Source organism: Hoplias malabaricus, chromosome 4, assembly GCF_029633855.1.
Source record: "Hoplias malabaricus isolate fHopMal1 chromosome 4, fHopMal1.hap1, whole genome shotgun sequence".
NCBI classification, from domain to species: Eukaryota; Metazoa; Chordata; class Actinopteri; order Characiformes; family Erythrinidae; genus Hoplias; species Hoplias malabaricus.
In genome coordinates, this window is record NC_089803.1 from 44,254,625 (window position 1) to 44,277,650 (window position 23,026).

The 23,026-nt window shown below is 40.3% G+C and overlaps 2 protein-coding genes across 8 annotated transcripts; both read right to left on the reverse strand.

Annotated features, from left to right (window-relative positions):
- Positions 1–246: 246 nt before the first annotated feature.
- Positions 247–11,409, reverse strand: caprin2 (caprin family member 2). 7 transcript variants are annotated; one of them, XM_066669701.1, is made up of 21 exons: positions 11,260–11,409; positions 10,155–10,352; positions 9,983–10,045; positions 9,813–9,899; positions 9,357–9,592; positions 9,082–9,164; positions 8,700–8,837; positions 8,574–8,614; positions 8,056–8,310; positions 7,884–7,925; positions 7,677–7,802; positions 7,470–7,551; positions 7,162–7,235; positions 6,948–7,076; positions 6,513–6,602; positions 6,168–6,287; positions 5,913–6,081; positions 5,150–5,338; positions 4,856–4,953; positions 4,704–4,770; positions 247–1,426 (listed from the first exon to the last, which is right to left on the reverse strand). In XM_066669701.1, the coding sequence occupies exons 2-21, from the start codon at positions 10,311–10,313 to the stop codon at positions 864–866; spliced, it is 2,811 nt and encodes a 936-aa protein (XP_066525798.1). In that variant the 5' UTR covers positions 10,314–10,352; positions 11,260–11,409; the 3' UTR covers positions 247–863. The 7 variants fall into 7 exon arrangements, with proteins under 7 accessions (XP_066525798.1, XP_066525802.1, XP_066525800.1 ...); XM_066669705.1 differs by having other exon boundaries at positions 248–1,429; positions 5,210–5,266; XM_066669703.1 differs by having other exon boundaries at positions 249–1,429; positions 8,700–8,774.
- Positions 11,410–13,139: 1,730 nt separating this feature from the next.
- On the reverse strand, positions 13,140–22,647 carry sinhcaf (SIN3-HDAC complex associated factor). The gene is made up of 6 exons (XM_066669992.1): positions 22,495–22,647; positions 19,102–19,229; positions 18,662–18,761; positions 18,199–18,322; positions 17,842–17,992; positions 13,140–16,355 (listed from the first exon to the last, which is right to left on the reverse strand). The coding sequence occupies exons 2-6, from the start codon at positions 19,227–19,229 to the stop codon at positions 16,097–16,099; spliced, it is 762 nt and encodes a 253-aa protein (XP_066526089.1). The 5' UTR covers positions 22,495–22,647; the 3' UTR covers positions 13,140–16,096.
- Between the last annotated feature and the right edge of the window lie 379 nt (positions 22,648–23,026).

Below are 23,026 nucleotides of genomic sequence, written 5' to 3' on the forward strand. Positions count from 1 at the left end.
TTGGTGGCCAATGATTTAGAGAGCTGAAACTTAATTTTTGCAGGAGCTTTTGGCAGCAACTTAGATCTTAATGTCATATAAAAGCTAAATGTATTTTAAGTAAAAAGTGGACATTCCTTTCATAACTTGATGCAAAAAGTGTTTAATGTAGCAACTTAAGTTCAAGTTTAATCAAGATTGAACATTTATATAAGAAAAGAGCTCTTAGTGAAAGGGAAATTTCCTTTAGAGGGTAAGAAACTGCAACATGAGGTTTAAGGTTGAGGACATGAAACGAGGCACCAGACTAGTAAATTGCACAACATTTTATTCAGGCACAAGGACCATTTGGTTGTTTACCTTACTGGCAATTAGTATTCTTTGCACACTCAAGTGTCCCCTTTTAAAGTGCTTGACATGTCAAGTATTGTCAGATAAATCTACATTCATATGCAATTCAAGTGCTCAGTAATCAAAGAAAAAAGGCACAAGTCAAGACATGGCTTCACGCTTATGGCTCAGAAACATCCCACATCTCAAGTGAACAAACTAGTTCAGGGCATTAGGGGTTAAACTTCCCAGCACTGAAAAACTCAGTTGCATATGAATGAAAAACACAAGGTGCTTCCTCATCCAGCAAATACTTTGTGCAATAAGGATGTAGCATGACATTTAAACTGTATTTACCATGTAAGATAAATGCCCAAGAGCAAAAATGCACACTTCAAGGAGTCTAAACATTAGGGCAAAAGGTTACTACTAGGAACACTTGGCATGCAACTGCATGTTCACCGCAGACTTGGTGGGCAATAAGCGCAATAACACTAGCAGGCTGAACAGATCCCCCCATGGTATGTGCCTATATTAACATTGGATGTGGACGATCAGTCCTGGTAGAGCAGGAAACCTGAGAAGGTGCTGTATTTCCAGCTGCTGCCATAGATGGCACCACGGTGGAGCCGTAGCCACACCTGGTCACCATGGTACAGCTGAAGCACTGCATGGTTGCTGGCTGTCTCGTGGTCTGGCGCTCCATCGTTGGCGTAGGCAGAAGACACCACCTCCTCGTTGCGCATGAGATTGATGTAGAGCGGTACGTTGACAGCCAGCTTTAGGATGTGAAAGATGAAGACGTAGGTGCCAGCAGCTGGGCATGAGAATCGGCCAGAGGAGGCGTCAAAGACACTACCCAGGTTGCTGTGCAGCAGATCAAAGGTAATTGGCTGATCCAGAGTCCCAGGAGCAAAGTTGGCAGTGCGGGCAGCAGAAAAGGCCACACGGAGCTGCTGGGACACTGGGTAAACGTGAACTGGCAGCAGAGCATGTGTATTTTGACCAGTGACTGGCATAACCATGGGTGAGATTGAGAGGGAGTCACCATGACTAGAGTCCAGCAAATATCCCCCATCCCGGTCTGGACTGCTCACCTGAGAGGAGTCACTCCAACCTGCTACAGCACAAAAGAGGGCATTAAAGTGTTTAAACTAGGGCTGTAATTGTTAAACATTTCAAAACAGGGTCCCTTTACAATGCTCCATTATTGCTCTCATCCTGCCAACTATGGTTGGTCATTTGTGCCAACTGTTTATTAGGTACTGAAGCAGTTTAATTTAACTGCAGGACTCTTGCCTTTGAGAACTAGAACAGAGGAACCCTGCTGTAAACAACTTTCTCAGGAACTTTAATAGCCTGCAGTAAACACAGGGGGAGACCATAGCTTTGCTAGTTTGGCTGCTCCAGCTGTGCCCCAAGGACCTGTCATTTGAAATCACTGGCCTGTTCATTACATTTCTAAAGCTATCAAAATTCACAAGCATCTGAAGACCATAACTGTAGAACATTGATGCACTGAACTGCAAGGTATGCTTAGTGCAATACAACAGACCACAGAGTGGTGTCATGTGTACTACACTCTTGCACAATTAAACGGTTAAATATAGCTCAGATATGGATGTGTGCATGAACAAATTAAAACATTGGACTGCAGCAAAAGTTGGACAATTATAACCGGCAACAACGATCAAAGTTTAAACACAATGAAATATTCCTTTATATTATGTGAAGGTCAGTTTTTGTACGTTAGCCAACAGTCAAATCATTTAAGCTCTAGCTTACATGACATTCATAAATTTTAATCAAGCTTTTAAATCTTGGGACTCTAAACTTACAGTGTCAGAATATGCACGTTTGCTCATTAGCATAAATTTCCCGGCAGCACAGAACAATAAAAAATCTCTAGGTTCTTAAGTGAACAGCTGTATAATGACAATTCTATCTGCCTTGTGTATCTTGTATAATGACAATTGAAGACCCAGGGGGGAAAAAAAACCCTGCAACTGCTGTCTTGCAAGGGTAACATTGTTCTCCAGTAATAGAGAGCTGTCAGTGATGCACTCAATATTGGGCCACGCCCACACCATTGTCAGAGCTCTGAGTGTATTTTGGTCATTTTTGATGAGGTCAATCATTTGTGTTACTTAAACGTTGCTGAACATTATGTACCCAAGTTTACAATTCATTTTAAAATAAATAAAAAAAACACCCTGTGAAGCTGCAGCCATTTAAGTAAAATGAATCAGGTTACTTTTCAGCTGTATTTGTAAAAATTGAAAGATTTTAAAATGACACCTGCAAACACTGATACATTTGAGGAAAAGGCAAATAGTGTGACAAACAGCAATGTGGGTTGAGCAAAACTGTCCAAATGAAGGTTTGTTTGTTCTCCCTGCAGCTGATCTTAAGTAGGGCTGCAACAACTAATCGATTAAAATCGTGTTAAAATAGTTTGCAACTAATTTAATAATTGATTAGTTAGGTCCAAGTTATTATACACATGACAAACTCTGGAAGGGTTTGAAAAATGGCATAGGCGGTCACAGCAGAGGATAATGTTAGCACAAGCGGAGAGAAAATGTATGACCCAAGCCATCAAACATATGGGAACACTTTACATTAACGCCTTCAAGGAACAGCGTTAGGTGCAAAATGTGCACAGCAGCACAACATCACTGTATGAGCATCTGAAAATGAAGCCATGTGTTACTAGAGCCTGCTGGAGTAGTTAAACATTTTAGTACATTGCTATTACACTCGCGTTTAGCGAACAAGCCTTAACATCTCTCCCCCCAAACTTTTTTTAAAATAATATATTTAAAGCCTTTTCCAAGGTCTTTTCTATGACGGAGATTTAGGGCCACTGTTTTAAAAAAAAAAAACAAAAAAAAAAAAAAACACAAAAAAAAAAAAACACAAGATTCAGAGATTGTCAGAATTCAGAGAAAAAACTCGGAATAATTTGCTGCGCATAATGGAGCAGACAGTGTAAGTGGAATGCAGTGTGTTGCTCAAGTCATGCGATGGTATAGATTTCAGGAATAAACACCCAGTCCTCTTCCACATCAGGACCACAATGCGATTAGCATTTAAACCCTGAAAATGATGGATCCAGAGCAAGTAGAACTCCGTCGCCCACAAGGCTCCATCGCGTTACGGCTCGGACTTGTATGCATCTCAGTCAGGGGCTGCGTCATGTCGTGTGAATGCGTTTAATAAATAAAACCTGCATAAGGCTTTAGTTTTTTGTACGAGGCCGAGCTGTAACGTGATGGAGCCTTGTGGGCGCGTTCTACTTGCTCTGGATCCATCATTTTCGTGATCATTAATTGTATCATGTGAAACTACATGCTATGGGTTCGTGCATCGATTGAGGGTTTAAATAAAATCTCGGAATAAAGCTTCTCAGAATAAGTCTGAGTTTTTCTCGGAATTCTGACTTTAATCTCGGAATATTTATTTATTTTTAAATAAACGCTGTGGCCCTAAAACGCTGTCATACTTCTGACTGGCATTGCGTGTTAGTGTTTGAGTATTACAGCCAAGTGTATATATTACATTACATACAATGTGTTAAATATTGATAAATATAAAATTAATGTAATGGTTAGGTTAATTCATGTAAACACTAATTTTTAATAATGGCAGATTGTGTGTTCCTTATACAAGGACAACATTAGCTCTCTAAAATCTTAAATATCTTAATATCTGATCATGTGTTAGTTGAATTTCCCTTTTATTCTCAGCACATGGCAGCATCACCCAATATCCATTTATGTCATTTCAATTTGCCTGCATTTTAGAGCAGTAGTTATTAACTTAACTATCTACACTTTCTCTCTCACCTCAGATAAAAAACAGCCCAGCATTGCTGACTGTTTTGAAGATCTGCACACCACAGCAAGCAGCTGTTCTCACTGGTGGTGTCCTGAATATGCTAGTAACAATTTGGCTTGTCTTCCTTTTTATCCGATTAATGGATAAAAAAAAAAAAGAGATTAATCGATTATCAAAATAATTAGTTGCAGCCCTAATCTTAAGTATTTGCAATACACCTTACGAGCATTAAAAATAGCAGCCTGTGCTCTAGCACCCCACTGTGGCCGAGTTAGCTTATGTCGTGCACCCAAGTAGTAGAGATTTAGGAATCATTTGCCAAGAGTCCGTTCCAACTCAGCATCTTTGGAGTCTAAGAATCAACTATGGAAGTGGAACACTAATCTTTACTGTTACAGGTATGAGCAACAAGCGATGTTACTGGTGTAAACCCAAGATCAGTTTGTTGACCCAATAGCTGGGAAATAAGTAAAATGTGGGTGCTTTAAGGGGGTGAACTAGTTGTATTTATGTCATAGCATTTGATTTACCATTAATTAAAGATTCAGACCTACCAAAAGATCCGTTTCTCTGAGCTGTTGTGCCTCCAGCTCGCTTGTGGTTCAGCTGATATCCATTCTCCTAACAGTCACAAAGGAAAAATTGATCTTCCTCATGGTTTTGTTCTGGAAGAAAATTCAAGTGTTGGAAAGAGCAGTTTTCCTACTTGTGAGTTGTACAGCACTGATCCAGGCTCCCTGTGGGTTTGGGCAACGCCGCCTCCACCAGGGGCACGTGTGTTCACTCGATGGACCTCATAACCACCTGCCAAGTGTAGGAGGGAAAGCATTTATAAGTTCAATTCTGATTCCTAAAAAAGACAAAATTACAGGGTGCATTTTCTCAAACATTTAAACAGCAGGAACTAAAAGCAAACCATTAAAACTAAAATTGTCCAAAGAATATTGGGGAAGGGAGCATGCAAAAATTTAAAGATTGTGACAGAGTGGAATGAAGGTACCTCTGGAAGCCCCTGGTGAACGGTAGAAGTGTGAAAGTCCCCTGTTAACACGTGCCGTACCTCTGAGTGAACTGCGGTGGTAATAAGGTTGACTGAGGCTGGACTGAGACAGAGGGGCTGAGGAGGGACCAGGAGACTGATAAATCTGACTAGTAGCACTAATCTCACTCTCTGAAAGGTAAGCACTCTCTGAAAGAAAGAACATGCACTGGCATAACTGAAGATCTTTAAAAAGAAAACTCCCCTTGATAATACCTACTGCTTTTACATAGTTAGTGTGTGAAGTTTACAGACCTCTAAATTTGAAACACCACATTTCAGAATGTCAGTTTCAAAGGTCATTTTATTTCATTTATAGGCAAAGTAACAAACTCGTTACCAACTGCTGGGGTTTGTATTTGTGTACATTTCAAACGGCTTGTAGCTGTGGTTGAATTTGAATGCAAAAACTAAGTATTTTTTTTATATATCTAGTCAGACTGTACACAACAGCATGAACAAATTTGACTAAAAGGCTGAAACAGTGAATAAAACTGTCTGGGCAAGATGGCTCCTGTGTTTAGTAAAATATACCATGAACTACAATCCCCCACCTTTGTACCAGCAAAAAAAAAATAAATTCTGTAAAGGTTTTAATATACTTAAAACATGGAGAAATCCTGTTTTGTCACTTGTTTGGAAAAAATTTAGATACTCATTACTGCAATATATTTTCTGAATATGGCATTTGAAACAAATACCACAAAGATTTAAACACTTTTACCCATCTGGAGGTCATCCTGAGGCAGGCTGAACTCTGGGGGTGTCTGTGTGCTGGCAGTAGTGTAGCTCAGGGTGCTTGCTTTGCTGTAGCTTAAACTCATGGACCCTGAAAAGCCACTTTCAGACATCAGCCTGGAGCTCTGAGAGATTGGAGTCTCCCCACTGAACACCTGGCCCACAGAGAAGTCTTCAAGAAAAAAAAAAATTTACCTTGCATTTACAACGTTTATAATCACAAGTCATACTATGTACTCACAGAATGAATACTGTTGAAGGGAGATGTGTTGGTTATGGTGAGAGACTGCCTGCTGGGTGGTGTGGAGAAGGTCTGTGCTGAGACAAGTGTTGGCTTTTCCCCGTTACAAAACTTTCCTGTCTGTGAAATATTAAGTATACAACCACTGAAGAATGAGCAAGCCAGGCCAAGGTATCATATTGACATAGAATACAGCAACTTCACAGCAGGAAAGAAAACTGCTACATTTCATACCAATTTAAAGATTTTCAGTAATTGCCATTTGTCCTTCTGTAGTGAAATGAGAGCTTAGTGGCAAGTTGCCATCTTGTCAGAAAAGGAAAACAAATTGATATGTAAATAGACCTGTTTAATGCTCTTGTCATTAAGAGGTAGAGAGATGCATGACTCCCTGCGGTACAGGGGTGGAGATGTGAAGCTTTCATCTTGTTTTGCCTGTAACCAAACACAGCAAACCATTATATACAATTCAGATGGATGTTCCCCTGCCCCCATAATGATACATCTATCATTTTAATAGCATTTCATTAGGTATACAAATCAGTGGTGCAACTATTTGCTGGCTCTTGTCATTTTATGGTACAGGCCGCATAGTACCTGTACCAAGGACAGAACAAATTTAGATTTATAAATATATTGTACATTGACATTTGAACACCTAATAGCACACCTTTCATTTTCTGGATTTATCTGTGATTTGGCCATTTGTAGTATCAACAGCAGATATAAAGGGGCTTACTATACAAGACATAAGAACTCAATCCATTAAGCTTTCCATACATCAAGCTGGAGGTCCTCATGTGTGATATCTCCACTGTGCAGCTCCAAGTCCAAACTGTCCTGAGTCCGATCACCATTAGCTGTAGTGCCTTTGTCATCCGAGACCAGACAGTCATGAAGGGGAGTCGACTGGCATGAGAAAATCAAAAATCCAAGCATGAGGAAGACCACTTAAATGATTTTTAAAAGGTTTAAAAATGACCTATGGTCTTACATGCTTAGTTTGAGGCAGAGCATTAGCTGGGGTTTGAGGCAGAATGTCAGCTGAGGCTTTCTGTTCTCTCTGTGCTGTGGGATGAGATTACACACCAAGCAGACATTTGGGTTTGTTGAAGTACACAGAGGAAGCTTTTGAGCAGACATTAGCCAATTCCTACACCACTGTGGGACCATTTCCAAATTTCTGGTTTAAAAGTGCTAGGCAAAATCCTTCCTAGCACTACAATGAACTTAAAAGTATAATTTAAAACCAGAAGGGCATTTGGGTGTTAGTGTATCAGGAGACAAATGACCATGTCATACCAATTGGACTGGAACCAGGAGATAGGTGAAGCCTCTTGGACTGAGCATCAGTGGGGGACACCTCTCCATCCAGTAAAGAATCCTAAAGTAGCAATTAAAAAAAAAAAATGATATATATATTTATTTAACCCACCCAAAACACCAGTGTCGCACCTGATATGCCATTTTATCACCAAATCCTTCTCACACACTTAAGTGGCTCAGTACCTGTATAAAGCTAAAGGACCCTGTGATCTGATCCATAAGGAGGTCTAGCTGCTGACTTCGTAGTGTGGGATCTTTGGCCAAGGAAGATGAGTTGAACACCTCCACTGGGGCAACCATTTCATCATCCTATTGAGATTATGTAGCTTGTTGGTTGATTTAAACAGAACACTGAAAATCTGAGATAAATGGAAAAGTAAGCCAACTTACACACTTTGATCCCTTGCTCCCTTTATTTTTTCTCTGCCTTTTCTAATTAGGAAAATAAAATTGGTGGGGTTAATTGAGCACAGCTTTATTTGTGACTCAAAAGCAAAAGAATTCCCAGAGAACAAACTACAATTATAGGAGAAATAAAGACAAGAAAGTAACAAGTTCTCACCTGCTGGGGATCAGACTCAGAAGTCTTCATATTGTTTAGGGTTTTTGGCATGAATCCTGCTGCCCCTTTCCAAGGTTTCTGTAACGCTACCTGGGAGGATGCTGGAGTGTCATAAAACTCCATATCCCAAGAGTCAGGTGGTTCCTGCTCCTTCAAAGTCAAAAGTTCTGTTTTCCAATTTGATGCCAGCATGTCCTTTTCCTTTTGACCAGGCCCAATGAGGTCCACCTCAGGCAGATAGCGTCTGTTCAGAAACTGGCATCATTCAAAAGTTACTGACCTGCTAGATTCTGAAGAACTCCTTGTATTGGGCTAAAAATCTCTGAAGACTAAATCCAAGTTTAAGTCTTCCTGCACTGCTTTGTTTCATGGAAAATCTAAGCCAATGTTTACTTCCATGCATATTTGATCTGACTAATTCCTCCCAGCTGAACTAGAAATCTGCTTCAGATTATGGTGTGATCTGCCAAGGAGCTACAATTATAGAAATGGTGCTATAACCTTTAAGTTAAGCATACCTTTTTTGAAGGCACTTCATTTGAGTTCAAACTGACCAGTGCTGGGTGAAGAGAGAAAGGGGAGGGGGAAGTAAGCTTTGTAAATCTCTGCATAAACAGGTATATTTTAAGGTCTGAAATCCTCACCAGAACGGCCACAGGGCCTGGTTGTAGCTTCAGAATTCTGTTTGTCAGCACCATCATCCATGTCCTCTTGAGGAGCTGGGATGTGATCAAAGAAACCACATTCCACCAGTCTCAGCAACTTCTCCTTCAAACATTTATCTTGCAGGGGGGAGGGGGGTGGAATAAGCATTTTGTTCCATAACAAACCAAACCAAGCATTTACTAGGAGAACCCCACCCTCCCCCCCAAAAAAAAGTCCAAGTGCCAAATGGTTTGATTAAAAAAAAAAAAAATTAATATATATATAGTATATATATATTGTATATATATATAATAAAATCTAAGCAGATAACTACATTAACAGTTGGGGCAAATATCCCCAAACCATCCAGTGAAAACTCACATGTTGAACCAGCAACTGGTTTATCACTCCCTTCCAGCAGGTCTAGGTAAACAAAAGAAGCCTGTTCCATCTGATGCTCTAAACTGTGGGACAAAGAAAGCAAGTGTAATCAGAACTCAAAGTGCCAGATGAAAAGGTGTCCGTTTTAACATATCACAAATCAGTTTATATAAGCAAACTGTTCTGTTAATTTTAAATGTCACATTTGTATATCGGGTCTTGACACCAAACGTTTCAGATTCCCTAGTGGCCCTCAAAACATCCGTCCTACAAACCTCATGTGCTCATCCCTTTTAATTGCTAGTAATGAAGCCAACTCCAGCAGTTTCTCCAATTCTGGTGTGGACAGGAAGTCAGAGTTTTCTTGTGTGCTGCAAAAGTTCTTCCGAATGTCATTCCTTTGGAGACTACGAAGCATGTACTGCACCTGCAGCATCAGACTCAGTCGCCTCTGCTCCTCCTCTGCCCTCACAGTCTGTTCACGTTGCAAAGACTTTTGAGCCTTCAACAGCTACAAAACAAAAAAGCCACCACAGTTTATTTCGCTCAAACAAGTAATTAAAACAGCCTTTTCAAATAGTGAATAAAACCTGCAAATGACCAAGACACTATACAATTGTGTGAAAAGCAGGATTCATTTTCTAAAATAAATTATTAACATAAGTATTAAAAATTAACTTCTATTCTGCCATAGAATTACAAAGGTCTTTGTGACAAAAGGTGTTTCTTACATCATTACTGAGAGAACACAGGGTCTTCTGCAGCTCTTTGGCAAAGTTCAGGTTGTGACCCACTTCATCATACCTCATGACAGCATCCTATCACAAACATCATTATAACAATAAACTTGCATTCTCACTGCATCCTGAAAATACAATATCGCCAATAGCAGAAGGATTACCATTTGGTCTCGATTAAGTGCCTGTCCTTTCTTTAGCCTCTGTTTGTAGCCTTGCAGTCTCAGCTGCAGATCAGACATGTAAGCACTGCATTAACTCAAGTCAACAGTACCAAATTAATCAGGGTCTGTATGAGGTCACAAAGTCAAAAATAACTGAAGCAAACAAACCCACCTTTTTCTTCTCAAGGTTTCGAATCTTATGTCTGAGACAGATAAGGCCATTTTCAATGTAGGTGTTGTAGCCGTGGTAGATGGAGGCAGAGGGGTTGAGGGTGAGCTGCAGGGCTGGAGGAGACTCACATTTTGGACTGTTATCTTGACTCATATCCATTTTGTCAACAAACTCTGGGGGTTTGGGGGTATCCAAAGCCTGAGACAGGGTCAGTTGAACCATGGTCAGAGTTCTTCTAGTCACAAAAAGCTACCTCAGGCCAACAGACAGTCAGAGCATTAAATGATCCAGCTACATACAAGATGACCAGCTAAAGATAGTCAGTTATGTAACAAAGCTTTGTTAACAAAAAGCATAGATGTTTTCAGCTATAGAACAGAAGCACAAAATTTCCAGCTATGTAAGATGATATATTCAGCTATAAGCACAAGTTCAAAGGCTTTAGCCACCCCTGAGAGTGACAGTGCATTTAGTGGGAAAACGCAAGGAAAGCATTGTCATTGAAGGGAGGAGGGGAAGGGGATTCCTTAACCATAAAAAAACCGAATGAGGACTTTGACCAAAAATAAACCAAAACCAAACTTCGCTCATACACTAATGTCAAGCTGGGGTACGTTTGCCTATGTACAATTCCGACTCACCACAGCATAAGTAACAGAAAAGCTTTCACTGACAACGACTAAGCAATTATGAGATTCCCACACTCCGACAATTTTGCTGAACCATCCTGAGCTAAGCTAAGACAAAAACACAGGCATAATTCACTGAACATTAGTCGTATCACTGAAGGATAGTTAAACCCCGTGTGCCGAGGGAAGATGCTAACTTAGTGGCTGCATATCAAACCGCTCCCTACGCCATTTCAAGAGCACTATGAAGGGCTTGAAAATACAGCTTATAGACCCAGAGACTGCACCATGTCGAAAGGAAACCTATTTATACACAGCCTTTACACGCACCAACCCCTCTCTCATAAAATGCCGTTTTTTTCAGGTGTAGAAGACAGTCTCGTGAACTGGGAAGTGCACTGTGTATAAGAAGAGATTTGGGACTAAGCCTAAAACCGGTGTGTGAGTGAGGATAGGAATGAGAGCCAGAGACTGACCTCATGCACTCCTCAGGAGGGAAAAGTGGTGTTTCCAGCCGTCGACAGAAGTCACTCATTCACGGTGAGAGGGGATAAGACTGAGCCCGTCCTCGGTGCTCTCTCGCTCACACAAACACACGGCGGTTGGTCAGGAGATTCAACAGTGAGGTACCTCTCACCTTTTAAGCTCTTCATCAGAAGCGGCCAGCTGCCCCACTAATCATGATGTCATCACGCAAATGGAGGAAGGAGGAGGAGGAGGGAGGAAAGAGCGAGAGAGAGAGAGAGAGAGAGAGAGAGAGAGAGAGAGAGAGGTGCAGTTCTTTTGAGGATCACTTAAGGGACAATACAACATTAAAACTTTTTAGAATTCTGTAACCTGTAACAGGGAGAACAGACCCTCTGTGGTTGCTACTCTGAGCTCAACACAGCAGTAACTGCTTTATGTAACATTTGCTGGAGGGTAAGAAACAACCCACCCCTCCCTCTCCTTATTGATCTCAGTACTGTGCTGTAAAAATCAATTCCAATAAGGCGATACCGCTGCCACCCCAGATTCTGCCAGTTTCCTTCTGTCTCTCTGTACATATATGCACTTCTGTGTATAGTTTTGTACTGGCTCTGCTACTGGTTCAACGTGAAAGACTTGTGATTGGTATATTGGTATATAAGGTACCAGACTCCCTAGAGAGTCTGGTAATGCAAGACTAGATTCACACAAAAATATGGGTTTGGGATTAAATACAGTTAAAAAGAAATCTCCAATAAAAATGCAGCAAATGTGACAATAATGCAATAAGTGTATTTATATGTGACAGCAATATTGGGGTGTGTCTTATTATTGAGCAGTCACATGTCTGTGAATCTATGAATGTATGCATATCTATGAATATGAAATTAGTCTCCATCTCAATATCCACTGACCCCTCTAGAAAACCTCTCAAAATCCCTGTCCCACAAACTGACATGACTGGTTCCATAGATTTATGATATAAGAAACCCTGGATGTCTGTATCTGCCTGAGACTTTGTTCGGAACACTTTGGTTTCAAAGTGAAATGCTCAGCCATGGGTCTCAAAAAGCTTTTACAAAGAAAAAGCTAACAGTTTTTAAAGAAATCTTTAGAGATTTAATTGTGGTCTTGACAGCTTGACCCATTGCTGTTTCTCTTAATGGATGTGCAGACATAAATAACTGAATATTTTGTCAGATGTTTCTCAGATCTTCATAAAGACTGGAGTTTGATTCTCTCTGAAAGTCTAAAGCTTTAGGGACTGTTTATCTGATGCAAAGTTTTGCCAGTCTACTAGGTCTTGCACAATAGTCTTATTTTCTCTTCATTTCTCCTTCTCCTGTTGTTCATTTCTTTTCCTCTGACCTAATTCCAGTGGCTTCTGTTATACATGGCAATCTTATTAATATCTTCTGAATAAATGAATAACTGTACTTCCTTTTTTTTTTTTTACTTCAAAGCTTTTTTATAGATAACAGTGCTGTCAGAAATCACTCCCACACCCAGGGAAATATATACTGCCACAACACAGAAGCTGCTAAGGCATTCACTATTAACTCAATTCATGTGCATCAACAGGGCTGTGTGTCCTATTTTTCTACTGAAATAAATCCTCACATTGTTATATACTGAGACATTATTACCCTCCATAAACAAATTCTTCTAGAAGTCAGGGAATCTCAGCCATGGCCGTTGAAAACTACGCTCTCATAACCTCTCACTCTCCTCCTAAATATGCGTGTACAGAAGTGATATTTGTTCATTTATTGTCAAATGCCCAACCATATTGTAGTATGTAGCATGAAATATAAGCATTCAGATGTGGAAGGGCAATAATCGGGTACAGAAAAACACAAAACAATAAGCAGTAACATCACAAGCTACATTTATTGAGGAACAAGTAAAAAGTAGAGTGTGTAAAAAAATACAAAACCTGCTTCATATATCTCTAATAAGGTCAATACAAAGTGCATAGCTACCATACATGCCTGTAGAGTACGACAACTAAGGGACTACACTGAAGGAAAGAAACAGGTACGTACTGAGCATGATTTTACCTGAAGGAAAGAAATTATAACATATAGTCAGCATATTCCTTGTGTTTGCAAATAAATCAGAGTCAACCTTGATGTTGAACTGTGAAATCCATGTAAAACCATAAACTGTGTTCTCATGGATTACTTCTGCTGCCATCAAAAATCAACTAAAATTAAAACCTTGACAAGTGTTGTAAATAAATATGAAATAAATAATACACAAAGAGATTATCATAACCGTTCAGTTCATCATCTTAACGTATTTACAAATAACGAAGTAGTATGCTGTATCAGAGAGGACTGTAGATGTAGAGAACAATCTCTGTAGAGATTTAGAGCTCCATGTACACACCACGAAGGCTGAAAATGGAAATGACCGTCAAAATAACCCCATGTCGTTCAGGAAAACATCAATATCCAAGTTCAACGCCAATCAAAATTCCAAATTACAAACAGAAAGCAATACAAGTGTTGTTTGGAGATTAAGGTGCCAGTTTCCTGGACTCAGATTTGACATTAGTCCAGAGGCTTAGTTCAACTAAATTGGGAAGAAACTAATTTAATTGACCAAGACCTGCCCTGCATTATTTATCATCAGTAAAATACCTGTTACAACTGTCCATGGAGCAGGGAAGGAAGCAATGAACAAACGATTCTGAAAATAAGTACTGAATGATGCTGAAGTAGTAACAAAGTGTACTGTCAACTCTAATCTAGTGCCATCTGTTGGAATGCAAAGGAAATATATGCAGGTCAAGAAAGAAAAACACCAGACCATTTGCCCAGATTTAACAGGATTACTGATCAACAAAAAAGAGAGAAACTTGGAAAAAAAAACCTGACAATAAAAAAGAGACTAGACCTTTCAGTAATTTTTTGATACAAAATGGAAATTAATATAAAAAGAACAACATCCCTGAAGAAACCAACCTAGAGACAAAAAATGAGCTAATTTCACACAAAGCACTCAAAAATATTCTCAGTCCTTACAAAACATTACAAAAGTGTGAAATATTGTTTTCAGTACAGTATTTACATATACAGAAGTAGACAGGAGGTACTGTTTGTGAAAATGAGTATAATCAGTGAAATGAATAAATAAAACAAGGTTGTATTTCATTCAAAATGTTCATTTTCAATGTGATTGACTTAAGCCCATAATTTAAAAGAAATTCTGATATCTTAAACAGCACATTGCAGTGAATTTAATTTTTGTATTTTATGTTTTTATTTATCTACAAAAATATATATTTATTATTTTATTAGTGCTGTATAAAAAACCTGCCCAAAAGATTAGTTAAAGCAAATAAAAAATAATCCGGAACTCTTTAGAAGGCCATGCAATATTCATGCAGATTCTCTTAAGGACAATGGCTTGCTTCGCTTTCATGCATGTCAAGGATATTGCTGAAAATGTACAGCTCTAAATATTTACAATTCTATGTAACAGTGTTTATAAACACCTTGAAATGTTTTTATTATTTATTTTTTGTTTTATTTTTTGGTTGGTCTTGCTTAGCTGGTCCCAGCAACAGTGTAATGCTGAGTGAGTACATGTGCAGTTCAACGTAGACTTGGGATCAGTTTTGCTGACTGGCCTACGGTATCTGAGGTCAAAACAGAAGTGAGAACTTTTGCTGAAATCAGTGCTCGAGCCCGAGTTCCAAAGCAAAAATTAAGCCTGAGGAAATCGCTAGGTACACTGTGTCCAAATGTTCATAGGTACTCCCTATAATTCCTGAATTAAGCTAATTTAAAGGAACACTAGGTAAGATTTGGTAGTTTTACTCCTGGACTACCCTTATATTTGCACAGTGTAATTTACTTGTGACATCACTGTAACATGAAGTGTTTGGGGAGGGTGGGGGAATTGGTTTCTGCAGTTTCTCCAGTGCTGAGCCCTGCGTAATAACATCAAAGGCCCTGTTCTCCCTACAACAGTCCAGTGGAGCAACAATTTTAATGTAAAAATACTACTTAGTGTTCCCTTAAGAAAAGCATGAAATCTCCCTAGAAAAAAAAGCCCCTAGCATTAGTGGAAATGTGTTCTCTGGAGAGATGAAGAACCATCCAACAATTTTGGTATGCAAGACTAATCACCCAGCATCAGTACCTGACCTCACTAAACTTCTTGTGGCTGAATGTGATCAAATCCTCAAAGTAATGTTCTAACACCTAGTCTAAAGGCTCTCTAGAAGAGTAGAAGCTATTACTGCAGCAAAGGGTGGTTAAGAAAAACGGTTATATTCTGAATTTAAGAAGAAATTTTGGATGAGAATGTGTCCCCAAATTTTTGGCCAAATAGGCACAGAGAACGTAACAAAATTGAGGCTTCATTAGACAACGTCTCAATCCTGTGAATCAAAACTTATTTATAAGTCTTCCCTCCTCTGGCTGAGCACTTACTGTCCCTCTACGTCTTCATGTTGTATGTTGATCCAGCATATTAAACATTAGACAGATCCTTATTACAAAGAGACAAAACATCACAAGACATGAAGAAAGGGGAGAAAGCCTGTAAGCAGTGTGGAGTAAAACAAAAGGAAATTAATGAAGGTTTGAACAATAGGGAGCCCATTAAAGTTTACATACAAAAGAAAAGTTCTAACAAAATCAGCAGACTCATAGAAACAGATGTCCACCCCACCGGCATAAACAAACAAAAAAAAATACAGACAAGTTTCCAGCTGCTCTTGGATTGAAGGCAATCTGAGAGGAGTTCTTGAAGAGTGCTGAAATACCATGTTGACTCCAGGCACTCAGAGGCTTCCTTAGAATGCCGAATCAGTTCTCTGTAAATGGGCCATCACCACTCCTCCTCCTCCACTGCCTCAGGTTTGACCGGCAGAGTGGGAGAGAGTGGCTGTGGCAGAGGAGAAGCCAGAAGACTCTGATCAACCTGTTCCTCCTCTTTAGCCAATTCCACGTCCTCTTCCTCCTGATCATCCTCCTCTTCCTCTTGCTCCTGCTCCTGTTTCTTCTGACAGCAAGGCTTGTAGAGATGGGGGTCGATCAGCACTTCTCCGAAGCGGCCTTTGTAGATGATGCCACAGCATACCCGCTGCCTAAAGACATATGAAAACACACAAGCTTAAGACACCTGCCAATCATAAGCTGATTGATTGAATTTGATTATTAAAATCATTTTAAGAATACAGATAATGCAGCGCAACAGCAATTTCACACACTTCAATCTTCAAAGATTAAACTAATTTCCATTGTGGCCCTCTCTGCATAAAATACGGAGACAAACTGAACATCAGAGACATAAGAACAAACACGAGAGGATGACAGACTAGTCTATTTAGATCAGGAGACACAAATGTTCATATTCGTTTCCAGTTAAACCATTTCAACTCTTTGAAATGTATTATTAAGTTACAAATCTTTAGGTTCGTTACTGTGAAAATTATATTAATAATATTATTATGACACTTGTGCACTTATGACTGAAGAATAGAAGTCTGGGAATCCTTACAGCTGCAGGTGTTGTGTGTCATTAAGGGCGTTTACACACACAAAAGTCCAAGGTCCAAACCAAGGTTCATGTTTTGTTACACTGTATACATTTGATCCGGTACGTTTTTGGTTTTAAACTGCAACTTAACAAGTGGACGTCCTTGCTGTGTCTCCAATATACTTAACATCGTCTGAATGAACAGATTCATTTCTACTATGTATTTGCCATTAATATTGTTGCAACTATATTTATATATGTTATATAAAAAACATGCAGTACTTTCATATCGTCACTGTCTAATCAATCTTTATAATACTTGATTAGCAGCTTGTTTTCAGTTAAAATGTTTGAACACTACATGCTAGCTGGTTAATGCTGTGTTCCAAATCACATCCACATGCACTATACTTGATACACTACTGATTGCCTTCTAATAATAATAATGTTAGTAATAATTTTATACACTATGTAGTTTGCTAGTGTGCTGTTTGGGATACAGCAGAGGTAATGCAGTGGGAATTGCAGTTGTTTTTTTATGTTTTTACAATAACACACATCATGAAAACAGAATGATCGATATGTATTATATTTAAATCTCTCTCATGTTTACACCTCAGAAAATTCACTCCAAACCATTTACATACATTTTATATCAGATGATGTTTACTGTTCACTGATGATGCAAGACAGTACTTTATGGTTATGGTAAAGGAATTACAGATAAATTAAAGGGTTCTAAAGTTTTGTACACTTTTGACAGAAGGCAGTGAGTTAATCACCTGGTCGCTGTCATTTATACTGCTCCATTTTCCCATAATTATTCCTAAAGTCCAAACCACCAAAAAAACTGCACTCAAACCAGACATTTATTTTTGGTCTGGTCCTTTGGTCCTGACCATGGTCTAAGGCACCTTTCACCCATGCTATTTTGATTTAGACCAAAAAAAAAAAAAAAAGCCTAAAAAAAGGCCTGCAGCAAATAAGACGTGTGAACGAAGCATGAACAAAAAAAATCCCCCACTTTGTTTCCATTCCTTAGCAAAGACTATTGATTTTGATTCTTCACTATATACAAACTCTGCAACACTGACCTTTTCCAGTATGTCAGATCAAGGAAGGAAAAGACTGGCGATCGGCCAGAGCCTGGGGTAAGCTCGGAATCAGAGCCATCATCTGATTGGTTGCTGTAGCTGGGAGACTGGGCCGGGCTGGCACTAGAGGTAGTGCTGTGAGCATCAGAATCTGTTGGCCAAAAAAACATATGTCATTTTGAAATGTAATATTTTCTCTTATTTTATTTTTTGTTGCTGTGTGAATAATATGTAAAAGGTGCCACATACACTGTGGAGATACTCTGGATAGAATGGTTCCAGAACAGAACACCAGCTGCACTGTACAATCATATCTGTCTACTAATGCTTGGATACACATGAGTGATGTTTACTCACTGTTTCTTTTCAGTTCATTCTGCACGCGACAGATTTGACTTGGCCTGACTCTCCTGGAGAAAGACTTCACTTTCTTAGACTTCACTGTCATCTTCAGGCTGGGTCCCCCGCGGGCATCCACCACCTAAAAAAACACCCACACGAGAGATGTTTAACTGAACATTGTGTGTGCTTTTGTTTTAAATAATCATTAAAATTATGTGGCTCAATAGTATATATAATATCATAATAAAATGTTAATGGAACACTAAGTAAGCTTTGGGTTTTTTCGAGGGTGATAGTTTCCTAACCTCCTCCAAAATTTACATAGTGCAGTTTCTGCAGTGCTGAGCCCAAAGTAGCAACAATAGAGGTTCTATTCCCCTATTACAGGTCAGTGAAGCATCACAATGATTTTAAAGCTGTACTTTTTAGGTAAAAATATTACAGAGTGTCCCTTTAAACTGCTGTTCTGGGAGCTTACATGATTCCAGTTCTTTTTGGATCCAACTGGAAGCTTCTTCCAGCGTTTTACCAGCAGTACACAAGCATTGCAGATTTCACCAGAGCGAGTTTCCCCAAGTCTGCAGGAATATCAGGCCATAAAATAAATAAAAAAACAGTTCTTAAGAGCTTACAAAGTTGGCACATTTCATTGCTGAAATCATCAACAGAAATACTCCAGTAATAAAATAAAAACAGTGACGCATAAATAAAATTATTTTCACTGGAAACAAAATATAATATACAGAAAATGTAATAAACACACAAATAAGTTGGTAGAGCACATAATACACGTGTCATATGTTGTAAAGAAAAAACAAACAATTTTCAAAACAAGACAGCCTTCAGCCCACTGACATTCTCGTGATCTTACTCATGAATAAACCACATAAACGTGCTTCTAATGAATCAACAACTCACGCAAAGCAGCTCTGGAAGTCTCTCTCGTAGCGTTTGCTATCTGTGAAGCGTGAGCTGGAAGACTTCGCCCTGCAAATACAGCAGCCATCCAGACTGCGGTACATCTTCGGCTTATGAAAGCCAAACATCTATAAATGCAAGGATAACCAATGGTGAAACTGTAGAAGCTGCAACAAGAGCACCACATTTTAATCATTGCAAAACTGGTGTGCATTGATTTGAATAAGTGTAGTCAAACTCGCAGAATTCCTTTTGATTTTGCACACTCAGCATTTTGACTTTTATCTTTATATGTATTTAAAAAGAAAACCTAAAAAATAAGTATTATTACATTCACTATGCTTGTGAAAGATGCTTCAGCATCTTTAAATAATCTAAAGTAAACATGTATTTTTGGATACGATAATACAATAGTATCGCCAACAACAGGTACACATGCTTCTGAAGCATTTTTTTTTTCCTTAGTGGAACTCATAACGAATGCAGTGATGAATAACTCTCTCACTTGCCATTTTTAAACTACTTTTTTTTTTGGGGGGGGGGGGGGGGGGATTCTTTTTGTTGAGAATGTTTGCACTTTGAATTACACGTATATGTCAAACAAAGCTTTAAAACTCATTTGTACACTTAAACATAGAAAGAAAAAAACGGGTGTGATTTTTTTCTAAAATTTTAAACAATTAATTTGAATTTTGACCGTGGGCAGTCAGGGCATGTTTCATAGTCAAACAATGTTTCTACAAGCACATGTTGGTGACTTGGATCACATTTCATACTTCCACAATTTTAGAGAGGATTTGTGTGTGATGTGTTGTGTCAGTCTTGAGAGTAGAACTAAAGCTAGACTTATATAACACTTTCACACACACATACACAGATAGAGGACATATTAGCACTAACACACCAAACATCGGAGCTTAAATAGGGCCTTTACCGTATCATTTTAATGTTTGTCCAAACGTTTCACTACGGCGTGTTTAGAAAAAAACATTAGTCGTAAAGTCTCTCAGATGTAATTACATTTTTATAACAATTATATAATATGACTAAAGAGGAGGTTTCTCCTCGTTGGGTCTCTCTCACTCTCTCCCTCTCTCTCTCTCTCTCTGTCTGTCTGTCTCGCCCCCACCCCTTCATCTCCGCTTGTGTAACGTTACACGGCTTCGTTGACGTAGTTTGAACATGGCCGCGTTGCGCTGAGAGAAGGAGGGATGGAGGACAGGGGCTCGACGCGGGCCGAGCGTGTGACCGACAAAACACACCGAAAACAGCCAGAACTCCGAGCTCCGTTCGCATCGCTGCTATTCCGAGCTAAGCCCGTGGAACCGTTTAATAAAAAAAACCGCGAAAACCCGCTGAAGTGGAGGTGGCCGTACCCGCCTCGCCGCGGAAGTATGGCGCTCACACACAAACACAGAGAGAGCCGCGTGCGTGCGCCATAACGACTCTCCGAGCTCGGGGGCAGAGTCGATTCGAAAGATTCAGACTCTATTCAACCACAGACGTTCAGGTGTAACGTTACCCATACAGAGAGATTCTTTAACTATGAAAACACATCCTACCATAGCACACACATGCACACCCGGGATGGGTTTTACTTCAGAAAATGTCGAACACAGCTGAAGGTAAAGTCTATAACAAAGCAGTGGCAAAGACTTAACTTCTCCAGCCCTGAAGCATCTGTGCTCCCAAGGGAGCCAAGAGTCGGGAACAAAACTAACCCAATCCGCCAGCTTCCCCTTAAACTCCGGCTTTTCCCTTGATCTCAATATCACGTGCACTGTATTTTCAATTGACCTGCTTTTCGGTGACTTATTTTTATAATCGATATTACTGTCTTATTCGTTTCACCGATTCTCATGGAACTTGGTAAATTACTCGGAGTCGACTCCTCGCGGCCATGAACCGAACACCGCTCCTCTCTAACGCTCGGTGTTCAACGGCAGTTCCTTCTGTCCACGAGTTCATACTCCGACAAACACTGGCACACACACCATCGCTGTGGAAACTCGGTGCGCTATATCTCCCCGAAACAAACCTTGACTAACCCTTTAACTCAATCCGTATAACGTCCTTCGAACTGAAGACAAGTTCCCGTTAACCTCTGTGTGTTGTTCACTGAGCATTTTATAGTCAGTTATAGTGTAGAGTCATGCTTCACAAACCAATATGTTGCAAACGTTTGTGGTTCTTGGATTTGTTAAACCACTTCTGATGCGAGACGAGACAAAGCAACTTCGAAACAATCATTTTTAAAGATTCTGAAAAAGACCATCCAACACGGTCCTGTAATAATCCCCGCCTCCATCACTCATCACGGCAGATTTTGTAGGAAAACGGGATGCTTCGCTAAATGGTGTTTCTGTTGTAAATAACTGATTATATATGCTTTAACCATTGTATATAATTGTAAAAGAATCAGCTGGTTTACTAAAATCAAATCTGGAGATGCCCTACTAAAGCAGATGGCATGGGTCAATATAACCTATGATTAGTCCATCTATTCCTAAGCAGCGAACAGTAGCCTACCCCCGGGGTTAAAAGTGACTTGTGCAGCTCTATAATCAGTGTGTTATTGTTGTAGTTACAGCTCCGCGCTCTGACCTGCCTCAGTATAAATGCTAAATGCAGGCTGTCCCGCGCTGAAATGCAGTTTGTTTTGAAGCACACCCACCAGCAGCAGTGGAGTAGGTGTGTGAGACCACACGCACACATGCAGCAAGTCTCTGCACCAACGACACATTACATTCAACAGAGCCACTTAACTCTGACTTCACTGCCGTTTTTCTGCGCGCAAAAACGCGCTCGGCTCTGGTACCTCTGTTTACGGAATAAGTTGGGGTCCACGCTGAACTAGACGACGACAGATGGAATTCACCGCCGCGAGGAGATGAGAACACCGACGTTGCATTTAAAGGGACGAAGTATTGCCCTCTGCCTCCCTCCTTCTCTGTAAAAGAAGCATGCCCCGGAGCCCACGCACGCTCGAGCCAGATCTGTTCTAAAAAGAGCACCGATCCGCTGAATCAAAGATCAAAGCATCGCATCTGTGACCAAACACGACCACCATCAGCGAGAAATGTGCGCGCCTTACAACGGCATTCAGCGTATGGTTCGCAGCGCACGTGCCCAATGCGCAAATAAACGAGACCAAAGATTGAGAGCACTTAACTGTACACTTTACACAAGTGCCAGAATTAAGACTCTCCGCCTAAAGCGGCAGTTTGCGACTGATGCGGTCGCGTCTAGTTGGATACTCACTCACAAACTTATTTAGGGCCCCCCTCTTTCTCCCTCTGTGTCTAGATCTCTCTTTATCACTCCACAGATGCACTGACAACGCTCCGCGCGCAAAAAACAGCGCAGTAATTTCATTAAGAGTCTCACACTCACCTCTTCTACCTCGGCCCCTCGGCGGTAACAGCGAATCCAGCGGGAAACTCGGAGAAGTGAAGTGAAGTCGCCGCAGAGGCTGGTCCTACAACAATGCGCCACAGCCGAAGCACGCCGCCGTTCTCCGTCTCACTCTCCGTCTGTCTGCCAGTAGTAAAGTCAGTGCGCATGCGCCGCGCGCCGGCCTCCATTTTCTGAATTTCTTCAATCAACCTAATTTACATACGCATCCCGTCACGTCACGCCGCGTCCACGTTCTTATTGTCCATATATGGAAGAGAAAATTACGCGGGAAACGAGGGCGGGTCCCGTTGCTAGGACACGCCGTCTTTCAAACTCATGCTGCGGCGCGCGGAGCAGGGGCGGAGCTGCCGTCCGTTACTCCATTATCATCGTCAATGAAGGAGACGGAGGCGCGAGACTACAGTCAGCACATCACAGTCAGCTGAACACACACACAATTTTGCTGTTGGTACTTATACTGAAGCAGGGTGAGGGCTGCTTTCTAAAGTGGGACAGTTTTGTAAATGCC